At 38.9% G+C, this 23,664-nt stretch overlaps 1 protein-coding gene across 3 annotated transcripts in view; it reads left to right on the top strand.

Annotated features, from left to right (window-relative positions):
* The window catches only part of CPEB3 (cytoplasmic polyadenylation element binding protein 3), a 149,672-nt gene that overhangs the window by 37,452 nt on the left and 88,556 nt on the right, over window positions 1-23,664 (top strand). For all 3 annotated transcript variants that reach the window (XM_068961515.1, XM_068961514.1, XM_068961513.1), the window contains exon 3: window positions 6,724-6,780. In XM_068961515.1, coding sequence (XP_068817616.1) covers window positions 6,724-6,780 — 57 coding nt within the window. The remainder of the gene's footprint in view (window positions 1-6,723; window positions 6,781-23,664) is intronic.

Here is a 23,664-nt window from a genome sequence, read left to right as displayed (position 1 = left end):
CAATGAGTTTCAGGGAACTCAGGGAAAATGTTTTGAGTTAAATGTAAGGCATAAAGTCCCAACGTCAGCAATATTAGGATTTCCTATTTTTAGAGCCCATGTAAATTCAGGAGAGGGGGTGATATTACATTCATGATTACAGATAGTTCTTGTTATGGATTGTAGGAATTCTTGGGGGCATTACGATATTTAAAAAATATAGTAGAATAGTTTTTCTGTGGAGATAGCTATTGTACTTGGGTTGAGAGTCTAACTATCTGAAAACTGGAAGAGTTAGCCACAGGGACACTCATCTTGTGTGAACCCTTATGTCCTCTAGAGTTGTGAGGAATCTGATCCTCTCTGGTTCTCTGCGGGCTCTTATATAGGATATGACTGACTGGGAACGTGATAGTCATTTCCTAGTCATTTCCTCACGCCACGCCAAAAATCTATTTCATCATTTTCTTGTCACACTCATGATTTTCTGCTGCTTTCCTCAATTTCTAGTGAAAAGAAAGTGGTTAACAGGCTGTGAAGAAAATAAAAGATTTTGACAAAAGCTATATTTTAAGGCCTTTAGAAGTAGGAAAAAAACTGCCTCTCATTTTGTCATTGTTATAGTCACTGTTACCACATCTTTCTTCAGCAAAGATTAGGTACCTGGTAATTTCACTTAGAAGTGAGAATGGTGTTAAAAAAACACACACACACGTAATATTCGCAGACTGTTTTGTGTTTTTAGTATCTTCTAAGGCTACATCTGTCGTCCTTCTCTACCAGGAACAGCTGTAAGCCCATCCTATTATTCTAAAGAAGTCAGCCCTTGTTCTTTATGCATGTCTGTCTTCTCTTGGTCTGTGTTCTTCTAGCAATAAAAGATTATGAAAGGATGTTAGATTATGGTCTATAAAATAATTTTCTAGAGTTTTTGTGAATACTGATTAAGCAGGAGTTGTGCTCTGTTGAGAGTAGCGCTGCTACAGTACCTTACTGTGGGCCAGGGTAAATGTCTTATTCCACTTGTGGTGGCTCCCCCCCTTTTTTTTTTAATTTTTAATTGGAGAGTAATTGCTTTACAATGTTGTGTTGGTTTCTGCCATACATCATTGTGAATCAGTCATAACTATACATATATATATATCCCCTCTCTCTTAAACAAACCTCCCTCCCCCCGGCCCCAACCCTGGGGCCGTTTTTTTCTTATCTGTCCAGCTACCTCTGCATAAATTTCTCCAATACACTTGCAAATATGAGGTTTCATCTGTAAAAGGCTTTTGAATTGTACTTTAAGATACAATATGACCTAAGAAGTTGGAAGGCATTTAATATGTGCATTTTTACAGTCTCAACATGCTTACAACTTCACAATTCATACCACTCACAGTGATTTCCTATGAATGATCTACTTCCCGTGGTCAGTTACATCACCATGTTATTGTCCCCTAGTTAGGGTGTTTGAACTGCCTGCTTCCGTTTTCCAACTGGGAGACTTTTACATTTGGTTATAGCACCATATGTTTGATCCTTATTATTTCTAAAAACATAATTATGATGCCAGCATTTTAAGGGAAAGATTTTCAGTAATTTTTTACTTTAAAAATGGAGCGCAGTGTAATGACTAAAAGATAATTTAAAAATAAAAGAAACATTGTGATGGTGCCTAGTAAACACTTTTTCCCCTGCATAATAAACACTCTTTTTATCTGGTCTTCATAATTTATTAACAGACCTTAACTTTGGACTCTTAGGTTGTTTCTAGCTTTTTCTCCATTATAGATAGTGCTGCCATGGACGAGTTCTTGAGTGTAGCTTTTTTTTTTAAGGTAAATTCATAGAGAGGGTCTCTGGGTCAAAAGATGGAAATATCTAGATGAATTGAGCTTTAAGAGAAAGGTGATAGGCTAGGGTACCTATCATGTGGCTTCTGTATGAGTCTGTCCAAAGACACTGCTCCTTATCTATCCTTTTCTTCCTCCTGCCGTTAATATCCTCTTTTAGTTGAAGACTATTTTGAGAGTCTTTAAATTCAAGTTAGAGAGTCATTGGTTTTTTGTGCGCTTATTTGTTTTGGTGTTTTGCTCTGGATTTCGGTTTTCTTCAGAAAAAAATACATTCTCGCTCATTGTAAGAAATTCAAATGGTATGTAAAAAGATAAAAGAAAAGTGAAAAAACACCTGAACCTTACTACCTAGAGATAACAAAGATTATTATTTTTATTAACATTTTTCCAAACATTTTATATTCTCTCTGTAGGGTATGAGGTATTTCAACTCAGCCTTTCTGATTTTGCAGCCGTTCAAACCTGGGTTTGAATTCTGGTTCTCCCTTTAGTTGGCTATTGATCTAGACTCGTTAGCCTCTTCAAAGCCTTAGTGTCTTCATCATTAAAATAAAGCACCTCGTTCATAAAGTGAAGGAGAGATAAAGGCCTCAGCAGTGGTAGTGGTGTGCCTCTGCCCGACCTCGGTAATAAAGTAAACCTTTTTATCCCTACAGAATTTACTCCTTCTATCTAGGCTGCAGCTAAATGTTAAAGGCTTTCAAATGCAAGCTGTCAAAATTGTGTCTTTGCCATAGATACAAGTAGTAATTACTGAAGGATAAGCATTCTGTCATTATAAAAAACGACCTAAATGAGAAAGAAAAACAATCCTCCTAAGTTTTATTGGCTCTCCAAAGTTTTTTATCTGAGTAGTGTAAAAAAATATAATTAAGTAGGATATCATATTCCTGCAAAATAGAAGTACTTCATGATGTACATAAAGTAAACATGATGAAAATAAGTTCACAGTGATATTTCATTGTATAAATGTTTTCAATAAGAAACCCTTTTATTCAACTTTTCTCTTGAATTGAGGAGGAAAAGGATGAGTGAGGCCTTAGCAGGAAGAGTTGTCCTCTGTCCTCTTTTCTAGTGGACATAGGGAATGCTAACTCTTCTCCTGACTATGAGAATTAGGGGGATTTCTGGCATCAAGAGAGTTATGATTAGAGGTACTCTCCTGAGTTGCTACCATTGATGAGGCTTTACCTAGCCACTGGGGGAACCCCTCTGAAAACTCAGGGACGTTAGGTTTGATTATTCATACCCTCTCTTGGGATTTTCATTCAAAGAGGACTAAGTGATGTGAGAGAAGAAGAATAATAGGGCAAAACCAACAACCGTGCACTGGGCAGGGCAGGTGACATTATGAAGTCACCTCAGCCTGGCTAGAGTAGTACAAGCAGACACCGTGGCAAGAAAACAGGAAGCAATCACTTTCCTCTCATCCCACTTAGTCTGCATGTTGTGACAGAGGAGTAAGCTTGGCTGGCTGTTTGGGGGTAGTGCCTGATGAAACATTTAGCATTACACAGCCTTACAGAAAACTGGCTCCATTTCCGAAATGTTGAGGTCACCTTGTTTTAGAAAAAGTGCACCTTCATTACGTTGAGCTGATTCAGAAAGGTATACGGTCTCTTTACTTACTTGGATTACTGCTCCGGTTCTGTTTTTGTACTACCTCCTTTTGGCCCGTATCAGTCCGTCTTGTATAAAAGTTGGCTGATTGCAGAAACTGTTAGGGCACAGGCTCTAAGTTAGCAAGAAGTGATAGTTTCTGTTCTACACAAAAGGGAAGATGATACATAGAAGTTGAGTGATTTTTTTTTTAAGTTGGTAACTCCCATTAATTTGTCCAGTGATCCTTTTAGTATAGCGCTATAGTCACCTAAGAGTAAGAAAAAGATTAAGGGTACTTAATCCTGGGTATACCTCTGGAAATTTCTGGCTTTAATTGTTCCAGAGTACAGCCTGAAATGAGGAAATGTAGGCACAAAGGAATTGATAACATACCCAAAATTATTCACTACTGGTATGCAAAGAAACAAGGATTTGACCTCAGGTTGAACCTCATTTCTTTTGCTTTGTGGTTCTTTGAAACATATTTCAAATGTTATAGTACCATACTTTTATAATTTTCCCTTAAAAAAAAGGGTTTTAAAGCACCATTTTATTGTATTCTTACCTAATGCATTATTTTATCTTATAGATACTTTTTCTGAGACACTGTCTCTTCAACATTATTGGGAAAATTGGTAGGAAATAGAATGCAGTAGAATGTCCATTGTCTTATAATGTTTTCTAGAACACAGCGCTTACATTCTGTTACATAAAGGTCTCCAAAGGACTTGACTTTTTAGCACATATGGGAATGATTAGAGAAAGATACAGCAGTTGTTCCCTATCTTATAACAGTATTGCAGAAGTGAAGAGGTGACTTTCATAATCAATTACTAATTAACAGAAATTCCAGTTTTTACTTCAGACTTACAGAAGTATAGGTTTAGTTTGACTCTGAAACTAAATAACAGTAGAGACAGTTTTATATAACTAGCATCTTAAATATGAATATGAGTTGAGCTTACAAGACTGTGATTTTTATAGTCTGAAAAACTGTATTCTCCAACCTTGCTCCCTTCCTCTCCCACCCCCATTTATCAGGCCTTATGCAGTGGGGAAAGTGGGACACAGTCTCAGATTTCCACAGCATCATTTAACTCAGTAAAACCAAGTATGCCTTCCAGTTTTCGAAACCTTATATTTTACACTATACTTAAAAGATAGCTAGCTGACAAGAACAATTTAAAAATAGCAGACCATGGACAGGTGACAAAATGTCACGCAGGCAGCACCAGACTGCATTAACAAAAATCACCAGATGTCACACACTTGATTCTATTTTCACAGCTGATTAAACAGCAGTCTTTGTTGGACAAAGGGAAGAAAAAAGAAATGGCCTCATCTGAGTTTGGAGTCAGTTTTTCTTTTGCTTTTGATATTTTCTCTCTCCTTCAAAATCCCAAATAACCATAAAACGTAAGGCATGCAATATATTAAATTTAAAGAATATTATAAAATAAACCTCGTTTTAGATAAGAAACCTTTACACGTATATACTCCTAAACGGGCAGACTATAAATCAAAATGCTAACAGAGCTTGTCTTTAGTTGATGATCTTATTTTTTTCACTTTTCTGTATTGTCTGATTTTCTCCATGAAAATATATTTTATAATCTAGACATTAATTTTTGAAGAGGTGAAGAAAGTAGCTTAAAGAAGCCATAAGCAGTTTACTAAAAAGGATTTGCATATTGTTGGGAAAAAATTATAGATTACATTTAAGTAATTGATGATGATGGATTTGACACTGAACTCGAGTTTCTCATAAGATCTTAGTGGATGATCTTGATCTAGAGATCATTAAAGTGACCTCGAATTGGCCAAAAGTGGTAGGAAGGATACCAGGAAGGGCAAAAATTTTCTTCTTTTCAGCAAGTAGTGATACTTTCATTTACAAAACATTGCCTAAGGCTCTTGTTTTGCTACATCTTTAGAAGATTCAATTGGAAGTAATCAGTGTAGAGGATGATAATTAGAATTGAACTACAGATTTTCCTTTCAGCCTCATCTTTCTAGGCTGAAAAGTTTTAAGACCTGATGGAAAGAGTATAAAAAGGATCCAGCTTCTGGAGGACTACAACATAAGGAGTTCCAGAAACATAAAAACTATTATTTGATGTAGTAGTAATAAACTACACAATTCTTTACCATAAATGATTGTAGCACAGGAAATAGAAGTTGAATGAGCTAAATCTGGGCTTGCTTGGTTTTCTTGATAGCCCTTTATAGTTATGAAAACATTTAGGGAACATCCCTGCTTTACGGGAACAACACCAATATCTGAATATTCCTAGGTCAGAGATTGAGAGACCCTCTCAATGCACCCTTTTCTTAAATTCTGATTGGCAGTGTTTGGATTTTTTTAGGGCATATTTTTCAGTGACTGGTTGTTTGTTAAGTTTGAATACCTCAGAATATGATAAGTAAATCATATCCACCTCCATTTTCCCAAATAATTAATACATCTTCCACTCTTAAACCCCTGAGGCTGTTAAAACATTTGATTCAGACTTGGCATCTTACAGACCAGAGAGTAAATATTTTAGGCCTCTGGGCCATATGGTTTCTGTTGCACATTATTCTTTGTTTTTTAAATTTTGTGTTTGTTTTTACAACTCTTTAAAAATATAAAAATGATTCTTCGCTTGACGGCATACAGCATACAAAAATAAGCATCCAGTCCCCTGTTACTGTAAGGACAAAGGTCTGGACATAAGTATTATGTCCAAGGTCATCTAACTAGTTAGTGATAGGGGCAGCCCAGGAACCCTAAATTTTGGGGCCAGTAATTGTTCCCCACTATATCTGTTACGTAAATTTACATCTTTCTTCTGCTCGCCATTCTCATCATTATGTTGCATTTTGAGCCGCTTTGAAATGTTTGTCTTTGAATTCTCTCTAAGCTTCAAGTTTATATACTTCTTTGAATTCATTATTTTGGTGCTTGAATTTGAAGGGCAGTATAAATTGTTTAAATAAAATGTGTAATCCAGGGAGTTGGCATGTTTAAATTGGAATGCGGGAGATGCGTTAAAATTTCCTATTATAATGGAAGCTTCTTTTTTGTTTTGGTTTATTTTATTTGTTGTTATTGAGACTTTGGCTTTGTTTTAAGATTTTTCATGTGTATGTTTTTTGACTTGATTTAAAACTGTTGTAACTGCTGTGGCCTTTGATAGCATTGTTTATAGTTTAATCTGTTTTAGTTTTTTGTAATGTTCATATTGTGCAATATATTTGTGATTATATTTAAACATTCTTTTCTTTGTGCTTAAAACAGAATTGTTTTATTTTTTAGGACGCATGGGAATAAATTTCCATCATCCAGGAACAGATAATATTATGGCACTTAACAGTAAGTCTCCATATGAAATATTCTGTAAACTTAGCAATCGACAGCATGTAATTTCCACTTTCTCAGTTATTCATTACATTTCAGCCTGCCACTGACTGCAGTGAAGACCATTATTTTATACCAGTGGCTTTCAGAGTATGTTCGCAAAGTGTAATCCGTGGACCATCAGCATCAGCATCATTTGGGAACTTAGTAAATATGCAAAATCTCAGTCCCCACTACAGATCTTCAAAATCAGAAACTTAAGGATGAGTCCCAGAAATCTGTGTATTACTAAGTTCTGTAGGTGATTCTGATGCAGGCTAAAATTTGAGAACTGCTGCTGTATACAAGGGACTGAAAAATTACAGTCCTGGGAGCCATATCTGGCCCCCTGCCTGTTTTTGTAAATGGTTTCATTGAAACAGCCACACCCATTCATTTATGGATTGTCTATGGCTACTGTTGTTCTACAATGGCAGAACCAAAAAAACCCTAAACTGTTTATTGTCTGGCCCTTTACAGAGAACTTTGCTGACCTCTGCTGTATACTGTTGCAGTGCGGGAAGGAAGGAGGGCAGGATGAGGGTGGGAGATGAAAGGAGAGAGGGACTGGGCGAGAGAGTATGAATAAGTAGATCAACTTACTGTAACTCAGAATTTTCTCATTGTGGTAGGTAGCCAACTGGAATTCAAACTGGACATCAGGAGTCCCCCATTAGTGGAATTTGCAAAGGAATGTGTCAGTAGTTTTGCTGCTTAGCGATAGTTTTGTCAGTATAGTTGTTGGATTGAGCTCTGGAACATCAAAGCCTTATTAGCCAGAAAGTCGTTGTATTAAATCATACTGCAAGAAATACCTGGCTGGCATCAACTCTCCTTCCTATTGTCTATGGACCTAATAGTTTTGCAGAAGAACAGTCCCTGAAAGGAAATTGTCTCTTGTCTAAAGGACAGTACAAGCCATTGAATCCCTCAGGATGTAAATTTCCTTTTCCATCAAATGAGTGATATCAGGTTGTCCCCTCTCATCCTCCCTGACACACAAGCTGACTCTCAATACACATGGAAGACATACTGGGTCAATCTGCTGTTGTCTACAACATTACCTCTTTTCTTCTTGCTTGAGTAAGGATGGTGAAATGCCATTGGTGTTCCTTAGAGCATATTTAGGTTATCTCTATATATTCCATATTTCTCTTGGTTCTGACATGTAGCCTCCCTTCCAAGGAGCACTGCTGAGAACCACTGGCATTATTTGATAAGGCGGGGCCTAATTTGTTCCATGCATTTCTTCTAAATAGCTACTATCTCCTATTTTTGGGGGTCTTGAAAGCAATGAAAATTCCAGGCTATCCACCTCTATTTTTTAATTTCTAGAAGAAAGGTCACTTTACAGTTAGATTCTGCTACCTCTAACTTTTTTCCTAGAAGTCGGTATTTTAGGGTGAGGATTAATAAACATGCTTAGCTTGCTGACCTACAGCAATTTTGTGAACCTTTGTGAGAACACTTCAGTTAGATGATGGGATTTAGAATTAAATGTAAAGGGAAAGAACAATATGATAGTGTATCTGCTTGAAGGAATATGTGTGTATTTTAGAAAAGACCTAATTTGCCATGGTATAAGTCTTCTTCTGCAAGAGGGAGAGGATATAATTTATGATTTTCTGTGTAAAAAATGAAGCTAAAGGACACTTTTCTTTTTAAAAGGTTTTGATTCTCTTTGATTTGATTCTCTTTAATCTCTGCTTTTAAACAAGAGATTTCATTTCTGTTCTTTCCACTTTGTACATGTTGTTTAAATCCCCCGTTTAGCCTTGAAATTTCCTCATCTCTAAGAGAAGGAGACTGAATTAGGTCATCTTAATGATTGCTTTCAGAATGAAGATTCTGTGATGCTGCAATATTTTTTAAAGTACCAAAAGGGTCATTTTGTCAATATCTGTATCAAATGTTGATGAGTTATGCATATTTACAATATTATGGCAGATACCAGAGCACATCCATCTTCAAATGACTATGGGTACTGCCCTGTAGGCTCCTGAGAGTAAACCATAAATACAAGCAGGGTTTGACATCTGCATTACTTACTGTCAATTTGCTTTCAAAGTTGACTTCAACTTGAAATGATCAGAATAAACAAAATATTCTCCTTGGTAGATACTTATGAGGTCTACAGGTTTTGACAGATTTGCTATGATAAATCTTTTTTTCCCCTTGTATAGTTGGACCCAGCCCACCTGGTAACTTGTATATAACATGCACGAACACACCTGTGTATTTTTTGTCTTCCCTTTTATGCCTACAATTTGTCAGCCTGGTAGTTACTGTCTTGTGACTTGTCTGTACTTATTTTCCCTCAATCTTCATGTAGATGAGGTCACAAATCACACTGAGATGAGGTCAGTTCAAATCAGTTCAGTCCGACTCTTTGCGACCCCATGAATTGCAGCACGCCAGGCCTCCCTGTCCATCACCATCTCCCAGAGTTCACTCAAACTCACGTCCATCGAGTCGGTGATGCCATCCAGTCATCTCATCCTCTGTCCTCCCCTTCTCCTCCTGCCCCCAATCCCTCCCAGCATCAGAGTCTTTTCCAATGAGTCAACTCTTCGCATGAGGTGGCCAAAGTACTGGAGTTTCAGCTTTAGCATCATTCCTTCCAAAGAACATCCAGGACCGATCTCCTTTAGAATGGACTGGTTGGATCTCCTTGCAGTCCAAGGGACTCTCAAGAGTCTTCTCCAACACCACAGTTCAAAAGTATCAATTCTTTGGCACTCAGCTTTCTTCACAGTCCAGCTCTCACATCCATACATGACCACTGGAAAAACCATAGCCTTGACTAGACGGGCCTTTGTTGGCAAAGTAACGTCTCTGCTTTTCAATATGCTATCTAGGTTGGTCATAACTTTTCCTCCAAGAAGTACGCGTCTTATAATTTCATGGCTGCAGTCACCATCTGCAGTGATTATGGAGCCCCAGAAAATAAAGTCTGACACTGTTTCCACTGTGTCACAGATCAGTATTAATTCAGAATTTGTGATTATTCAAAGAGGCTGGGTTGAAGTTGAACTATATTTTCAGGCCAGAAGGGACTAGCTAAGAAAATTAAAGAGAGTTCAGTCAATGGTTAAATTTTTTAAAAAAGGAAATGTGAGTCAGTTGTAGTGTTTTTTTATTACCCCTTTTTGCTATGCAAAATTGGTGCTTCCCAGCTCTGTTCGTAACGCTGCCATTTGCTATATCTTTAGAAAATCTCCCATTGTTTTACTTTCCTGATCTTGCTCAATCCCAACACTCTCCTGAAGGTGCCATGTTGTCAGGTTTCCTGACTTGAGGAGACAGAGAGAGGTGTCCTGGTGAGCATTTTCATATCTCATTTCCACTCCCCAGCTTTTAATAGGCCAGTTTCCCATTTGGGGGATATTCCTAGTGCATGTCTTCCAGCTATACCTTCCTGTCAGAATCACCACTGCCAATGTCATCTAGAAGCCAGGAAATGGAGCTTGGGAGAAGAGGTTAGCTATAGAGAACAGTAAAGTGGTGGACATTTAGTGTGAAAAGACTGGCAATATTTGTGGAATGCCACAGAGTCTCCTGATTTTTGCTATTCAAGACCATGAATCGGGACTTCCCTGTGGTCTGGTAGTTAAGAATCCACCTTATAATGCAGGGGATGCAGGTTCGAACCCTGGTCAGGGAACCAAGATCCCACATGATGCAGGGTAACTGAGCCGATGCCCATGTGCCACAACCGAGACCCAGTGCAGCCAAGAGAATAAATAACAGTGAGACAAGCAAACAGTGACTCCAGTAAGAATTAGCAGGCCAGCCACTGGGGAGGAGACTTAAGAGACACATCTAAATTTTGGCTGGTCCCCAAAAATAATAGTCCTCAACTACAGAAGCAGAGATGGGAAGATTCTGACCCATCGGTAAGTTCTGCCACTTGTTGCTATTTCCAAAATGCAGTTAATTTTGAAACAATATGCCCCTGCCTTTTAAGCTGTTCGTGTATTTTTTTTCTTAGTTTTTCAATAATTCTCTCTTTTCATCCTCTTTAGCCTTACACCAAAAACACTAGAAGTTTGCATAAGGTAGTTTTATTTTTCCTTCTTTAGAAGGAAGGAGACTACCAAGAGTGCTTCCAGCTATATATGTAGTAGTTCTATTAGCAATATTTTTTTCTAACACTTAACTGTAGCTTGTGTGTTTTCCTTGGTGTGTTTGTGTGTGTGTGTGATTACACTCTAGGTATAGAGTTGAGTTTAGCAGTTATGGATTTATAGGGGATTGATACCTGCCTTGATGCTCTTTCCTGTGTTATGATGATCCTCAGAAAAGGATATTGGTGCCTTCATCATCAGTCAAATGAATCAAAGTTATGGTCAAATTAATGTTCAAAATCAGAATGCCAGGTGCTGTGATTTACTCTAGGAAAATCACTGCAGATTACTGCCAAATATATCCACTTTGTTTCTTTTGACTGGGCAGCTCCTCTTCTTTCAGGTGGAGAACCAGCTTGGAAAAACAGTGAAATACCAGAAAGATGCCAGATGAGTACATTAGAAACGGGAACTATTATGGCTTGGTGGTGGTTTAGTCGGTCAGTCATGTCTGACTCTTGAGACCCCATGGACTGTAGCCTGCCAGGCTCCTCTGTCCATGGGATTCTCCAGGCAAGAATACTGGAATGCATTGCCCCTTCCTTCTCTATAGTATGGCTTAAGGGATATCACTCAGCTTCAGGGAGGTACCTTCCAAGCAGGCTAGGAGGCTTGTGAAACATGGAGATGGAACAATAAATTAGCACAGTCAAGAAAAACATTGTCTAGAATCAGACAGATCTGGTCCCACCTTCTATAAGCTATGTGACTTTGGGGCCACATTCTTACCTTCTCTGCCTCTGGTTTCTTCAGCTGTAAAATGGAGATCATGATCACTAGGGCATCCGTATATAAATCTTTTAAAGTTTAGCGTAGCCGCCTTGTAGATAATGCTCTGTTGAACTGCTGTTGTGATTGCTTGCATCAGCTTTATGGCTGCCTTTTAGGATTTCCTTTTCTTTGCATGTAAGACTTCCAAAATATATCTTACATTGATTGTACTTAGATGTTTTCCTAATGGAATTTAAGGCAGCACGCCTGCAAGTCACTCACAGGCTCGAGTGGCTGTCCTGGGGTGTACTACATCTCTTTTTGTGTGAATCTTTTTTTCTGCATGAAATGCTACCTGCCTCTGTCCCCGGACCGAAGCATGCACCTTCCTTGGGGCTTAGAGTTGCTGTATCTTTCATGATGTTCGGCACTTTCAAAGGTGCTATACAGTGATATTTGGAATGTAAAATGGGATAGCTATTTTAGACAGCAGTTTGGCAGTTCCTTAAAAAGTTAAACATAACACACCTACCATAGGACGCAGCAATTCTTAGAACTGACTGATGTCCACACAAGGCGTGTATGTGAATGCTTAAAGTACGATTAGTCTTGATAGCCAAAATTAAAAATAATGCATATGTCCCTCAACTGGAGAATGGATAAACAAACTGTGGTATAGTCACACAGTAGTTCTATTTAGCAATAAAGAGGAACAAATTATTGATTCATTCAGCAACATGAATGACTCAAAATAGGCTGAATTTTAAAAACTAGAATAATATTACATTCTAGAACGTGAACACTAATCTATGGTGAGAGAAAATACAGCAGCTTTAAGAATATTTTGAAGTAATATCATCCCCCTTTTTTCAGAGAACAAAACTGAGGGCTTAGATCTTAGAGGAGTCATATGATAGGGATGGCTTCTGGCTGGCAAGTCTATGAATCTCCTAAGTATCTCTTTAGTTAAACCAACAAAAAGACAGTTATGACACTCTGCTGCTGCTGCTGCTGTGTCACTTCAGTCGTGTCTGACTCTGTGCGACCCCATAGACGGCAGCCCACCAGGCTCCCCCGTCCCTGGTGATACTCTGAGTACCTCATTATTTTTGTGAGATTTAGATGACGTTAAGCACATGTACAAATAAGGTATTAATATAGCTACGTTTTGGAGAAGGCAATGGCACCCCACTCCAGTACTCTTGCCTGGAAAATCCTATGGACGGAGGAGCCTGGTGGGCTGCAGTCCATGGGGTCGCTAAGAGTTGGACACGACTGAGCGACTTCACTTTCACCTTTCACTTTCATGCATTGGAGAAGGAAATGGCAACCCACTCCAGTGTTCTTGCTTGGAGAATCCCAGGGACGGGGGAGCCTGGCGGGCTGCCGTCTGTGGGGTTGCACAGAGTCAGACATGACTGAAGTGACTTAGCTTATAGCTACGTTTGGTAAGTAGAGGGCATAGTCTTATTTAGAGTAGATGGCTTTTTTTTTTTTTTTAAGACATTAGCTCTGTAATGTAACATAGGTTCAGTTTTATCTAAATTAAAATTTTTCATGCCATTCATTGTTTGCTATTTCTCACCTCGTGACTAGAGTCTGTTCCAGGTTTTAAGAGGTGAATAAGAAATTTGAAGTGTCAGTTTCCTTCTGACAGGGAGAAATCATTGTTTGCTATCACTCTTCCTTAGCAAACTTTTGAAATTGAAGCATCCCATAATAAAACCTTGTATGTTTGAAGACCTAAATTAATATATTTACAAAAAAAAAACAAAACATTGATCTGCTTGAGAAACTCTGAGGTCATTTATAGCTAACATGTTACACAGCTGATGCACCAAGAAACCTGGAGCTTAAGATTATGCTGCCTTCCACTTTGTCCTCGTTATTAATGCCTTGAAAATATTTTTGAAGACTCTGCCTCTATTTCTACTTGAACTGAGGGCTGCCAGTGCATTTGTTGAATCAGAAGGGCAATGTAAAAGGGTTTTGGTATGAACTTTTTGCCAGGCAGACTCCTCTTCCCCCTCCCTTTCATTCTCTGTTGGGAGTGATCTCCATGGGGAGCAGCTCAGCTGAGAGGAAGTGGCAGAGAGGGAGCGGAACATGTGATGCTTTGATGCTAAAGTGGGAATAATGCCAGGTTTGCTAGAATTTCAGATGGAATTTTCCAAAATTTGAAGAGTACATTGTATTTCTGCTCACCATGAGTTGATCTAAGTAGTGTTTTTTTTTTTTTAAGCAGAGTAATAAGATAGTGAAGGAATTATTTTGAGATTCTCAAAGATATTGTCTTTGAGTATTTTGAACTTTTAAAAGACCAGATCCCTGTTTCTATCTGAACAGATTTAGAAGTAAAATTAGTATATAATTGTGGAATGAATATATTCTAAATGATGACTAATTTAAAAAGCAGAATAGTAATCAGAAGGACATGTAATGATCTATATGTTTTAAGCATTCAAAATTCAAACTGTTTTGCATAGATGCTGCACATGAACATGGTAGGGACCTAAGGACATTGTTGTTTTATTTTGACCTTCTCATTTAACAAATGGGGAAGCTGAGTTCGAGACTATGTGGTTGTATGTCAATGCTACTGCTTTCTCAATTTGTCCCATCCACTCCTTGTAGGAAGCTGCTGTATAGGCATAGGGGGCTCAACCGGTTGTTCGAGGGGTAGGACAGTGTGGAGGATGGGGGAGAGGTTCAAGAGAGGATTTCTTGAGCATACATTTATTTATGAGGCATAAGGGATATACATATGTCCCTTCTCAAATTTATTGAGAAGGGACATATGTACACTTATGGCTGATTCATGTTGTATGATAGTGTAAAGCAATTATCCTCCCAATTAAGAAAAAAAAAGACTGTGAATTGGCTAGGGTGACATGATGGAGCCAGAACCATCTGCCTTTAGGTTGAAGATAAACTTTGCTTTAAATAATTCATTGTTAAAAGTGGTTACATTATTTTTTATACTAGTTTAACACAAACACACAAATTCAGTGTCTCTGGCAGAATATTACTTGTCACCTTGTTCATGCCCTGAATGCTCAATAAATCCTCTTTTCCCAAAATATAGAGTGATATACCTGGTCTACATGGCCTGGCATTAAATATGGTAAAGAAGTGAAGCCTGAAATATTCTTGACTTACTATGCTGGATTTTGGAACACGTTCTCTCTGTGTGTAAATATGTCTCAAGTATCAGGATTTGGGTGCTCTAAATAAATAATAAAGATTCAGGAAACTGAAAACTTGCCTGCTTTCCCCTGTGGATTTCCCTGTTTGCTTCCTGCACTTGTGTCAGCAGTAGAACCTGGACTTCTCTTTTATAACACTCATCGCCCTGGCGGTTAACTATTTAATGCTGGTGTTTCACTTTAATATGTATGCTTTCAAGAGGGCAGAGACTGGCTTCTGTTCATAGCTGTTTGTTGGCTTCCAGCGCAGTACCCAGTCCATGGAGTAGGTACTAAGTCTGGGAGACTGGAAGAGAGGGAGTGCTGTATCAGTTGTTCAGTCGCTCAGTTGTGTCTGACTCTGTGACCCCATGGACTGCAGCATGCCAGGCTTCCCTGTCCTTCGCCCTGTCCTTCACCCTGTCCTTCACCATCTCCCAGAGCTTGCTCAAACTCATGTCCATTGTGTCAGTGATGCCATCTTGTCCTCTGTCATCCTCTTCTCCTCCTGCCTTCAGTCTTTCCCAGCATCAGGGTCTTTCCTAATGAGTCAGCTCTTCGCATCAGGTGTCCAAAGTATTGGAGTTTCAGCTTCAGCATCAGCCCTCCCAGTGAATATTCAGGATTGACTGATTTGATCTCCTTGCAGTCCACGGGACTCTCAAGTGACTTCTCTAACACCACAATTCAAAGACATCAGTTATTCGGTGCTCAGCTTTCTTTGTGTCCCAACTCTCACATCCATACATGACTACTGGAAAAACCATAACTAGATGGACCTTTGTAGATAAAGTAATATCTCTGCTTCTCAATATGCTGTCTAAGTTTGTCATAGCTTTTTTCCCAAGGAGCAAGCATCTTTTAATTTCATGGCTGCAGTCATGATATCGCAGAGAGACTGAAAAGCACAGTATAACAGCCTTAGAGAATATCTAGTCCACCTTAATTTCTTCCTAAAGATTTGCTTTAACGTGGACTTGCCTGGTGGTCCAGTGGTTAAGAATTGCCTGCCAATGCAGGGAACAGGGGTTCAATCCCTGGTCCAGGAAGATTCCACATACTGCAGGGCAGCTAAGCCTGTGGACTGCAGCTACTGAAGCTCACGTGCACTGCAACAGGAGAAACCACTGCAATGAGAAGCTTGCACACCACAACTAGAAAAAGCATGCACAACGAAGACCCCACACAGCCAAAAATAAATAAATAAAAACATTGCTTAAAAAAAGAAAATAGTTTTTAAAAAAGATTTGTTGTAACTGTTCCTTTTGGAAGATGGTACTAACATGTATGGATCTAGCAATTAAATTAACATAAATTAACAGTTCATAGAGTGCTTTCACAGACCTCTCTCCGCCTTTGAAATGCTTTAAATGGTTTGCAAGACATAGTCAAAATTTCATGTTTCACTCCAGAATTATTCTCCTATCCAAGCAAAATATGGCTCTGTGATAGAGCAGTCTGTGCAACTTACTGCAGGTTTTAAGAGAAAATTGCAGACTTCAAAGGATTTTCTAGATTCCAGCATGTTTTAGGGATGCCCTGTGATTTGTTTCCTTCTGCTGTTGGGGCCCGTTGATAGAAAACAGAGAATTGTGGTCATTCCTTTCTTCATTGCATCCTTGTTTTAAACATGGCAGTGTCTTTATTTTCTGGAACTTGCTGATGTCATGCCACCAGCAAATAGCCATCGATGGCTTAGACACACAGATTGTTCTGCCAACCAGTCCTTTAATCCAAAAAGAGCAATGACTTCTGACCTTTTGGGTTTTTCTGGAAAGGTCACTCAGGTTTCCTTTAGTAGCAATTAACTAAATAATGCTTTATTGATGGTAGAGAATTCGTGCATTTCTGAAAATGATCACTTTTACTTTTAGAACATAGCCTCCCTTGTTAGTGGCAAGAATTTTAACACATTGTCCCTTAAGCCTCTGGTGTAGACTGTGAGTCTGAGACTTGAGCGAAGACTTGGTATGCAGATGATCTGGAGGGAAAATTTATTGCCTGAAACTTTGCCTTCTCTTCTTTGTTAGTCTCCATGCATGCACATACCTTTGTTATATGACTGAAGTTGTGGTTACTGTTGTCTTGTTGTTTTTCCAGACAAATGTAGTGGAAATAATGCAGTTTGGAAGAACCAGGCAGATCTGGGCTTAAATTCTGGACCCATCTCTTATTTGTTTCCTTGGGAAAGTTGCCTGTTTTGTTTTTTTTTTTAATTTTAAATGGACATGTTAATCCCTTCTTTACTAACAATAAAGTTAAGTGTGCAATGTTTGATTACCAAACCTGGAAAGAAATACACACCTAACAGATGTTAGTCTCTTATCTTCCCTCTTCTACCCATGTACCCCTCTCTTTTTCCTTTTGAGTTAGCAGTAATTCTTCATCTTGGCTCTACAAGCAACATGGAACCAAAGGTGGCACCAGGGAGGGGAATGAGCTTTTCTCTGTGGTGCCAGAGTTCTCCCCACATTCTCGGGTCTGTTCCTTTCCATAACTTTCTTCCATGAAGGAGCCCTCCTGCCCACTTGAGAGGAGCCTTGTTGGTAGGGAGGAGCCAGAGAGGCTGAGTAAGGGGCCTGGGTACAGCAGCAGCTGTTTTTGTCCACCCTTTCCTCCCTCTGTATAAATTTCCTACATTATCTGGGAATTCAGACGTGTAGGGTTGGCAAGTGTTGGCTATCCTGAACAATCTAAAAGTTGAGTGAGTAAAAGAGGCTTCGTGAGATTTTGGCATAGTGAAGATGCTTTATTGGCAACATATGCCAGATATTTGGGTGCATGCCGTAGGCATTTTCAGGCCTGACTTTGACAGACTGATCGGTGTAAAACATAAAATACTCTGGTATGTGATTAGGATCCTCAGAACTTTGCTTGATTTTGTGGCTTTGGGGGAGAGCAGTTAGTGTGCCATTTAGCAATGTGCTACTGAAATTAAAAGGAAGGTGGTAACAGTTACTCCCATGGAAAGCTCTGAGGCCTCAGGTGTGAGGGTGCAGGGGTGTCAACTGATGCCAGCTCATGTGCATGTCCACACTCTCTAACCAGTGACAGCAGTGACATGCAGAGGTTCTTTACCTAGGTTTGTTTCCAGAGAAATCTTGTCAGATGATCAAATTTTAAATGACCTTTCTCTGTTTCAGTGAAAAGTTTAAGACATGGACCTGGAAGTTCTGAAGTGATTACTTTGATAGCATGTCCCTTATTGAGAGGTTTACTTAGTAACCTATATGGTAAATGTAGTTTAGACATTAATACGAGGTGTGCATGAACACTGCACGATGGTATAGTGAAGCCTTGACTTGACCATTTTGGACAAGATAGGAAAAATAATAGTGGAGAGAAATGGAAAGGGGAGTTAGGAGTTCCCTAGGAAGCAGAGAAGAATAGATGTTAAGATGTGGGTATCTGGATCCTTATGTTAACTGGATAAGTGATTATATTATAATGATATTATCAGAAGAATAGTTGAATTGGTGTGACTGGAATATATGAGTCTCATGTATGGAATAGTGGGAATGAGGATATGAAAGGTGATCAGAGGTCAGATGGTGAAGGGCTTTGGTATTTGTTCTCCTGAGAAGCCTGGACAGACAAGTGTTGTCTTACTGGAAAATTGGGTTTATCTGAAGGAGGATGTTAAGGGTGATGTGGGGTATGGAAAACTGTTTCTTACGAAGAATAGCTACCGATAACTTCATTGCAGAAAAGAACTGCAAGGGGATGAACTAATGATCCTCACATAAGGGGCTGGTGTCTATGGTTAAGAGTAGCAGTGAGGCAAGTGTAAGAAAGAACTTTCCAACTGGAAAGAATTGTCCTACCATGGAGCATAAGTCTTCAGTTTTCAGTCATGTTCTCTGGAACCCCTGCACCTGAGGAGATACTTTAAGGACCATTATGAGGAGGAATATCTAAGAGGTGGGGCTCTGAATCGTATACTGCTTCACCCTAAACAACTGTGTTCAGGGAACAGATGTATTTGTTAACGGTTCATTTGTTGGAGGAGAGAGGATTCTGCTAATACTTACAAAAAAGCTTGGGGGAAAAATGACTCAAGAGACTGAAGTGAGCCTCATTTTTTTTTTTTAAACCCTAGCTCTTTTTCTTTTACATTAATTTTATTTTTGGCTGTGTTGAGTCTTTGTTGCTGCTCAGGCTTTCTCTGGTTGTGGCTGAGCGGGGGCTACTGTTTAGTCGCGGTGTGGGGGCTTCTCACTGGGGTGATTTCTCTTGTTGGGGAGCACAGGCTTGGTAGTTGTGGCACATGGGCTTAGCTGCTCCCGGGCATGTGGGATCTTCCTGGATCAGGGATCGAACCTGTGTCTCCTGCATTGGCGGATGGATTCTTTACCACTGAGCCACTAGGGAAGCCCATCAAGAATACCTTGATGAAGTTTTTCTAGCAGAACCAGGGAGAATATCTTTGTGTTGGTTATAGAAGTAATTCCTGTTTCGTGTGGAAGGTTGCTTAAAGATCTGTAAGCTTCCTATAACATTTTGTGAGCAATGAGACAGGATATTATGGTAGTAATAGCACTACCATATTAGTAGTGAAAATTTGAGTGAGATGTTTCTTTTTATTAACCTTGGATTATGAGAGGAGCTGGAGGGCTGCAATCCATGGAGTCGCAAAAGAGTTGGACAAGACTTAGCGACTAAACAACAGCATAATACTAAGAGCAAACTCTTGGAGGATGAGAAGGTTGTGGAAATCCTAAAGGGAATTTCTGTGTATTTTCAAGGACTGTACAGGTTTGAAATACTGGCTGTTTGATCTTGGTGGTTAGGAATAAAAGCTTTGCAAATGTCCATTGACTGATGTGTTACTTTACTAGGGATACTATAACAAAATATCATAGACCGGGTGGCTTTTTAAATAAAAGAAATTTGTTTTCTTGCAGTTCTGGAGACTGCAGGTCCAAAATCAAGGTGTTGGCAGGGTGGTTTTTCCTGAGGCCTTTCTCCTTGGCTAGCTGATGGCTGCCTTCTTGCTGTGACCTCACATGGCCTTAACTCTGTGCATGGGTGCCCCTAGTATCTCCTCCTCCTAAAAGGACAGCAGTGCTTGTGGGTAGGACCTTACCTTTATGGCCTTATTCAACTTATTTATCTCTCTAAAGACCCTGTCTTCAAATATAGTCACATTGCTGGTTAGGGCTTCAACCCTTGAATTTTAGGGTGAATGGATTTCACTTCCTAACAACTCGTAAATGTATCAGTTGTAGTATTTCCATACTATGGAATATTACTCAGCAATAAAGAGAAACAAAACACATGTAATAACATATATAAATCTCAAAAACATTATGCTAGATAAAGTCAAACACATTGATTTCCATTTATATGCGGTTGTATAAAGGGCAGACAAAATGAAGAAAGTAGATTAGTGGTTGCCAGGGCCCATGGTTCAGGGGATAAGATCAACAGCCAAAGGGCACAAGGAAATGTTTTAGGGAGATGAATTGTTCTGTATGTTAATTATGATGGTACAAGTTACATGGCTGTATATGATTACCAAAATGGATCAAACTGTAAACTTATAGTGGAGGAGTTTTATTGAATATAAATAATACCTCAACTTAAAAGAAAAAGAATAAATGCTTTAGAGCCAGTGTTAACCTGAATTCCGTCCCAGCCCTGATGAATAACCTGGACCAGGCATTCTCTTTGGGCCTCAGTTTGCCCATCTGGAAATATACATTATGGTAGTTGCTTTGGCAATTAGAACATAAGCATTTAGCATATAGTGCCTGGATCACAGTAAATTATTAGGTTGTTACATGGTATTTCTTTTCCTTTATGAAGTACGTAAGCAACACTAGTATTACACTTGCCAGTTATTAGTGTTATTTTTTGAAAAGATTTTTTGAAAAAATGGGTAAGAGTTCAACAGAAAAGGGTAGGAAGAAGGGATTTTGAAACATGCAAATACTTTATGGGAATGTAGCAGATGAAAATGTATCCCATCCCTTCCGGCATCATTTTAGCTGCTAAGTTTATGAATAAATTAATCTTTTCAGTTATAAATTGCCAGATTTGAAAGTTACTGAGCTAAAACTCTCACCTGCCACTATAAAGACAAAGATAGAGGCAGTGCATTCATGGGACAAACTCCATCACTCCTGCTCTTTGGGAATTTACAGTCTTAACTAGGAAAAGGGGGATATTTTTGTACTAACTTTAAGATCCTGACCCATCTTAGGTAGATTTTTTTTGCATGACTAGTACTTAGATGGAAGCTGAAAGGGAGGGACCATTAGATGTTCTAATATAATTTAATTTTGAATATTGAAATGGTATTAAAAAATAAGTTTACAGGGTGTTCTTAGAAACTGATTTTATTGCAAGTAGAGAAGTTAACAGCTTGTCCCTATAGTCAACAGTTTTGACATATTTCCAAGACAGTTAGTAAAATGTTGTGTTAAGATCTTTGTATATTGTTTGTTTTCCTAAGTATAGCATCTCAGGGACTCTGCTTAAGTTCCTGAAATGGGTGCATGCTACTTTGATCCACAAAAGAAAGAAGGTAGACCTCTCTCCTACTGCCTCATGCTATGCACCAGTGTTTTTGAACCTCTATAGTTGAATCTGTGTATGATGTTACTTTGCTACAGAAACTTCAGCAACTTTGGATGAATCCATGTAGATGAAAATTTAGTTTAGATTTTAAAGTCAGATCACAGGTTGTCCTTAGAGAATCACGTGTGTGAGTGCAGCCATTTAAAACCTAATGCGGCCCAAGTCTTAAGGAGTAACAGGTGGTCCGTTTTATAACAGTGCCTCCTGTGCCTAACAGAGCTCCGTGCTGTTAACATGAGGGTACCGTTCACAACGCACTGGTCATTGAGCATGTAACTGGCATTCAGAGTAACTGGCATATCCTATATCCCATAGTACATGCACCCTTTTATACTTATTGTGATGGATTGCAAAATATGTTTTTTTCAGTTTTGGATTATTCAGGTTTATGCTTTGAAGATTACAAAAATTTAACTTTTTGGACTTTGTACGTTAATATAATCCCAGGGAATTGATCTAAAATGTTTGTGCTATTTTTTTTAATTGAAGTGTGATTATGTACCAAACAATGCACAGACCATAAATATATACGTAGTACAAACCTAACACAAATTAACCCCTACCTAGATCAATACCCCAGAACCCCACCTCAGGTTTCCTTCCAGTTAATACCCCTAGCCAAAGGTAACCACTACCTTGACTTCTAGAAACTGAATGTAGCATTCTTAAATGAGGTCTAAAGTTGTTCAATACATAATGAACAGTAAAAGAATTTTATCTGTAATGGTGATGATTGCTAATAAATAAAGTTTGGAGGAAGTAGATAAGACTTTGAAAATTATCATATCTTGTCATATCTGGTGTAACTTTACGCTTTCATAGATTACATTACTAACATAGCATACTGAGCAGTCACATTACTTCCTTTATTTCTATGTGGGGTCATTTTGTGCTGGCTCATGTTGGGTTTATGTATTCAGTACTCTTTCTTGTGTAAAGCTATTTTTGTTCTCAGGGGAAGCACTGCTGCTGTGCTCCCAAATTTCTCTCCTTGGTGTTCTTTTCATTACCTCTCCCTTAGGGAAGAGTTTGACTCTAATTTGTCTATTTGCAAATAGCCCTTATGAGCAAAGTGTTAATCACCAACACAGGTGGCCTACATTCAGAAGGCCATCATGACATGCATTACTCCTTCCTTTGATTGCACATATAGCTAACAAGCCATATTTGCTGAATGCTAGCTTGATACAGAGCTTTCTGCCCGGTGCATTAGAGAGTATTAAAAGAAACATAAGATAGTGAATTTTTCCTCTGGGAATTTAACAGTATAGTGAGGTGGTTGAAAGTGTGGACTCTGGAGCCAGAGTGCTTAATTCATATTCCAAGTCCACCACTTCCTAGCTGTTTGATTTTAGGCAAGATACTTAATTTTGTGTCCCATTTTCCTCATCTATAAGAAGAAAGCAAAAGAATACTCATGTCATAAAGTTGTGGAGTATATTAAATGATATTAAAATATGTTCAGTTCAGTTGCTCAGTTGTGTCCGACTCTTTGCGACCCCATGAATCGCAGCACGACAGGCCTCCCTGTTCATCACCATCTCCCGGAGTTCACTCAGACTCACGTCCGTCGAGTCTGTGATGCCATCCAGGCATCTCATCCTTGGTCGTATTTTGTATTATTTCACACACATAGTAAAAACTCATTAAGTTTTAGCAGTTACAATAAAAATTACTACAGATATCATAGGTAAACTATTGAAATTGGGACCAAGGTAGCAAGTAATTATTCCACAGTGCATGATTAAAGCAAATTGAAGCATCTCAGATCACTGCTTTAAATTGGCTTGATCCAACCAGTCCATCCTAAAGGAAGTCAGTCCTGAACATTCATTGGAAGGACTGATGCTGAACCTGAAGCTCCAGTACTTTGGCCACCTGATGCAAAGAACTGACTCATTTGAAAAGACCCTGATGCTGGGAAAGATTGAAGGTAGGAGGAGAAGGGGCTGACAGAGGATGAGATGGTTGGATGGCATCACTGACTCAATGGACATGAGTTTGAGTACACTCTGGGAGTTGGCGATGGACAGGGAGGCCTGGCTTGCTGCAGTCCATGGGGTTGCAAAGAGTCAGACACAACTGACCGACTGAACTGAACTGACTCCGTGTGCCATCTTTGCCCCATGTTATCAGAGTCTCCAGGCTGATAGCAGCCAATTTACTGTTCATATCAGCAAATGGAAAAAGAGGAGTCTGTAAAAATCATGAACCATTTAAGGAAACTTTGTTTAAAACTCCCAAGTATTTGTGAA

The sequence above is a fragment of the Capricornis sumatraensis genome, chromosome 23, assembly GCF_032405125.1.
Source record: "Capricornis sumatraensis isolate serow.1 chromosome 23, serow.2, whole genome shotgun sequence".
Classification (NCBI taxonomy): domain Eukaryota; kingdom Metazoa; phylum Chordata; class Mammalia; order Artiodactyla; family Bovidae; genus Capricornis; species Capricornis sumatraensis.
The sequence above is the reverse complement of the archived record's forward strand: the minus strand, read 5'-3'. Positions and strand labels throughout refer to the sequence as shown.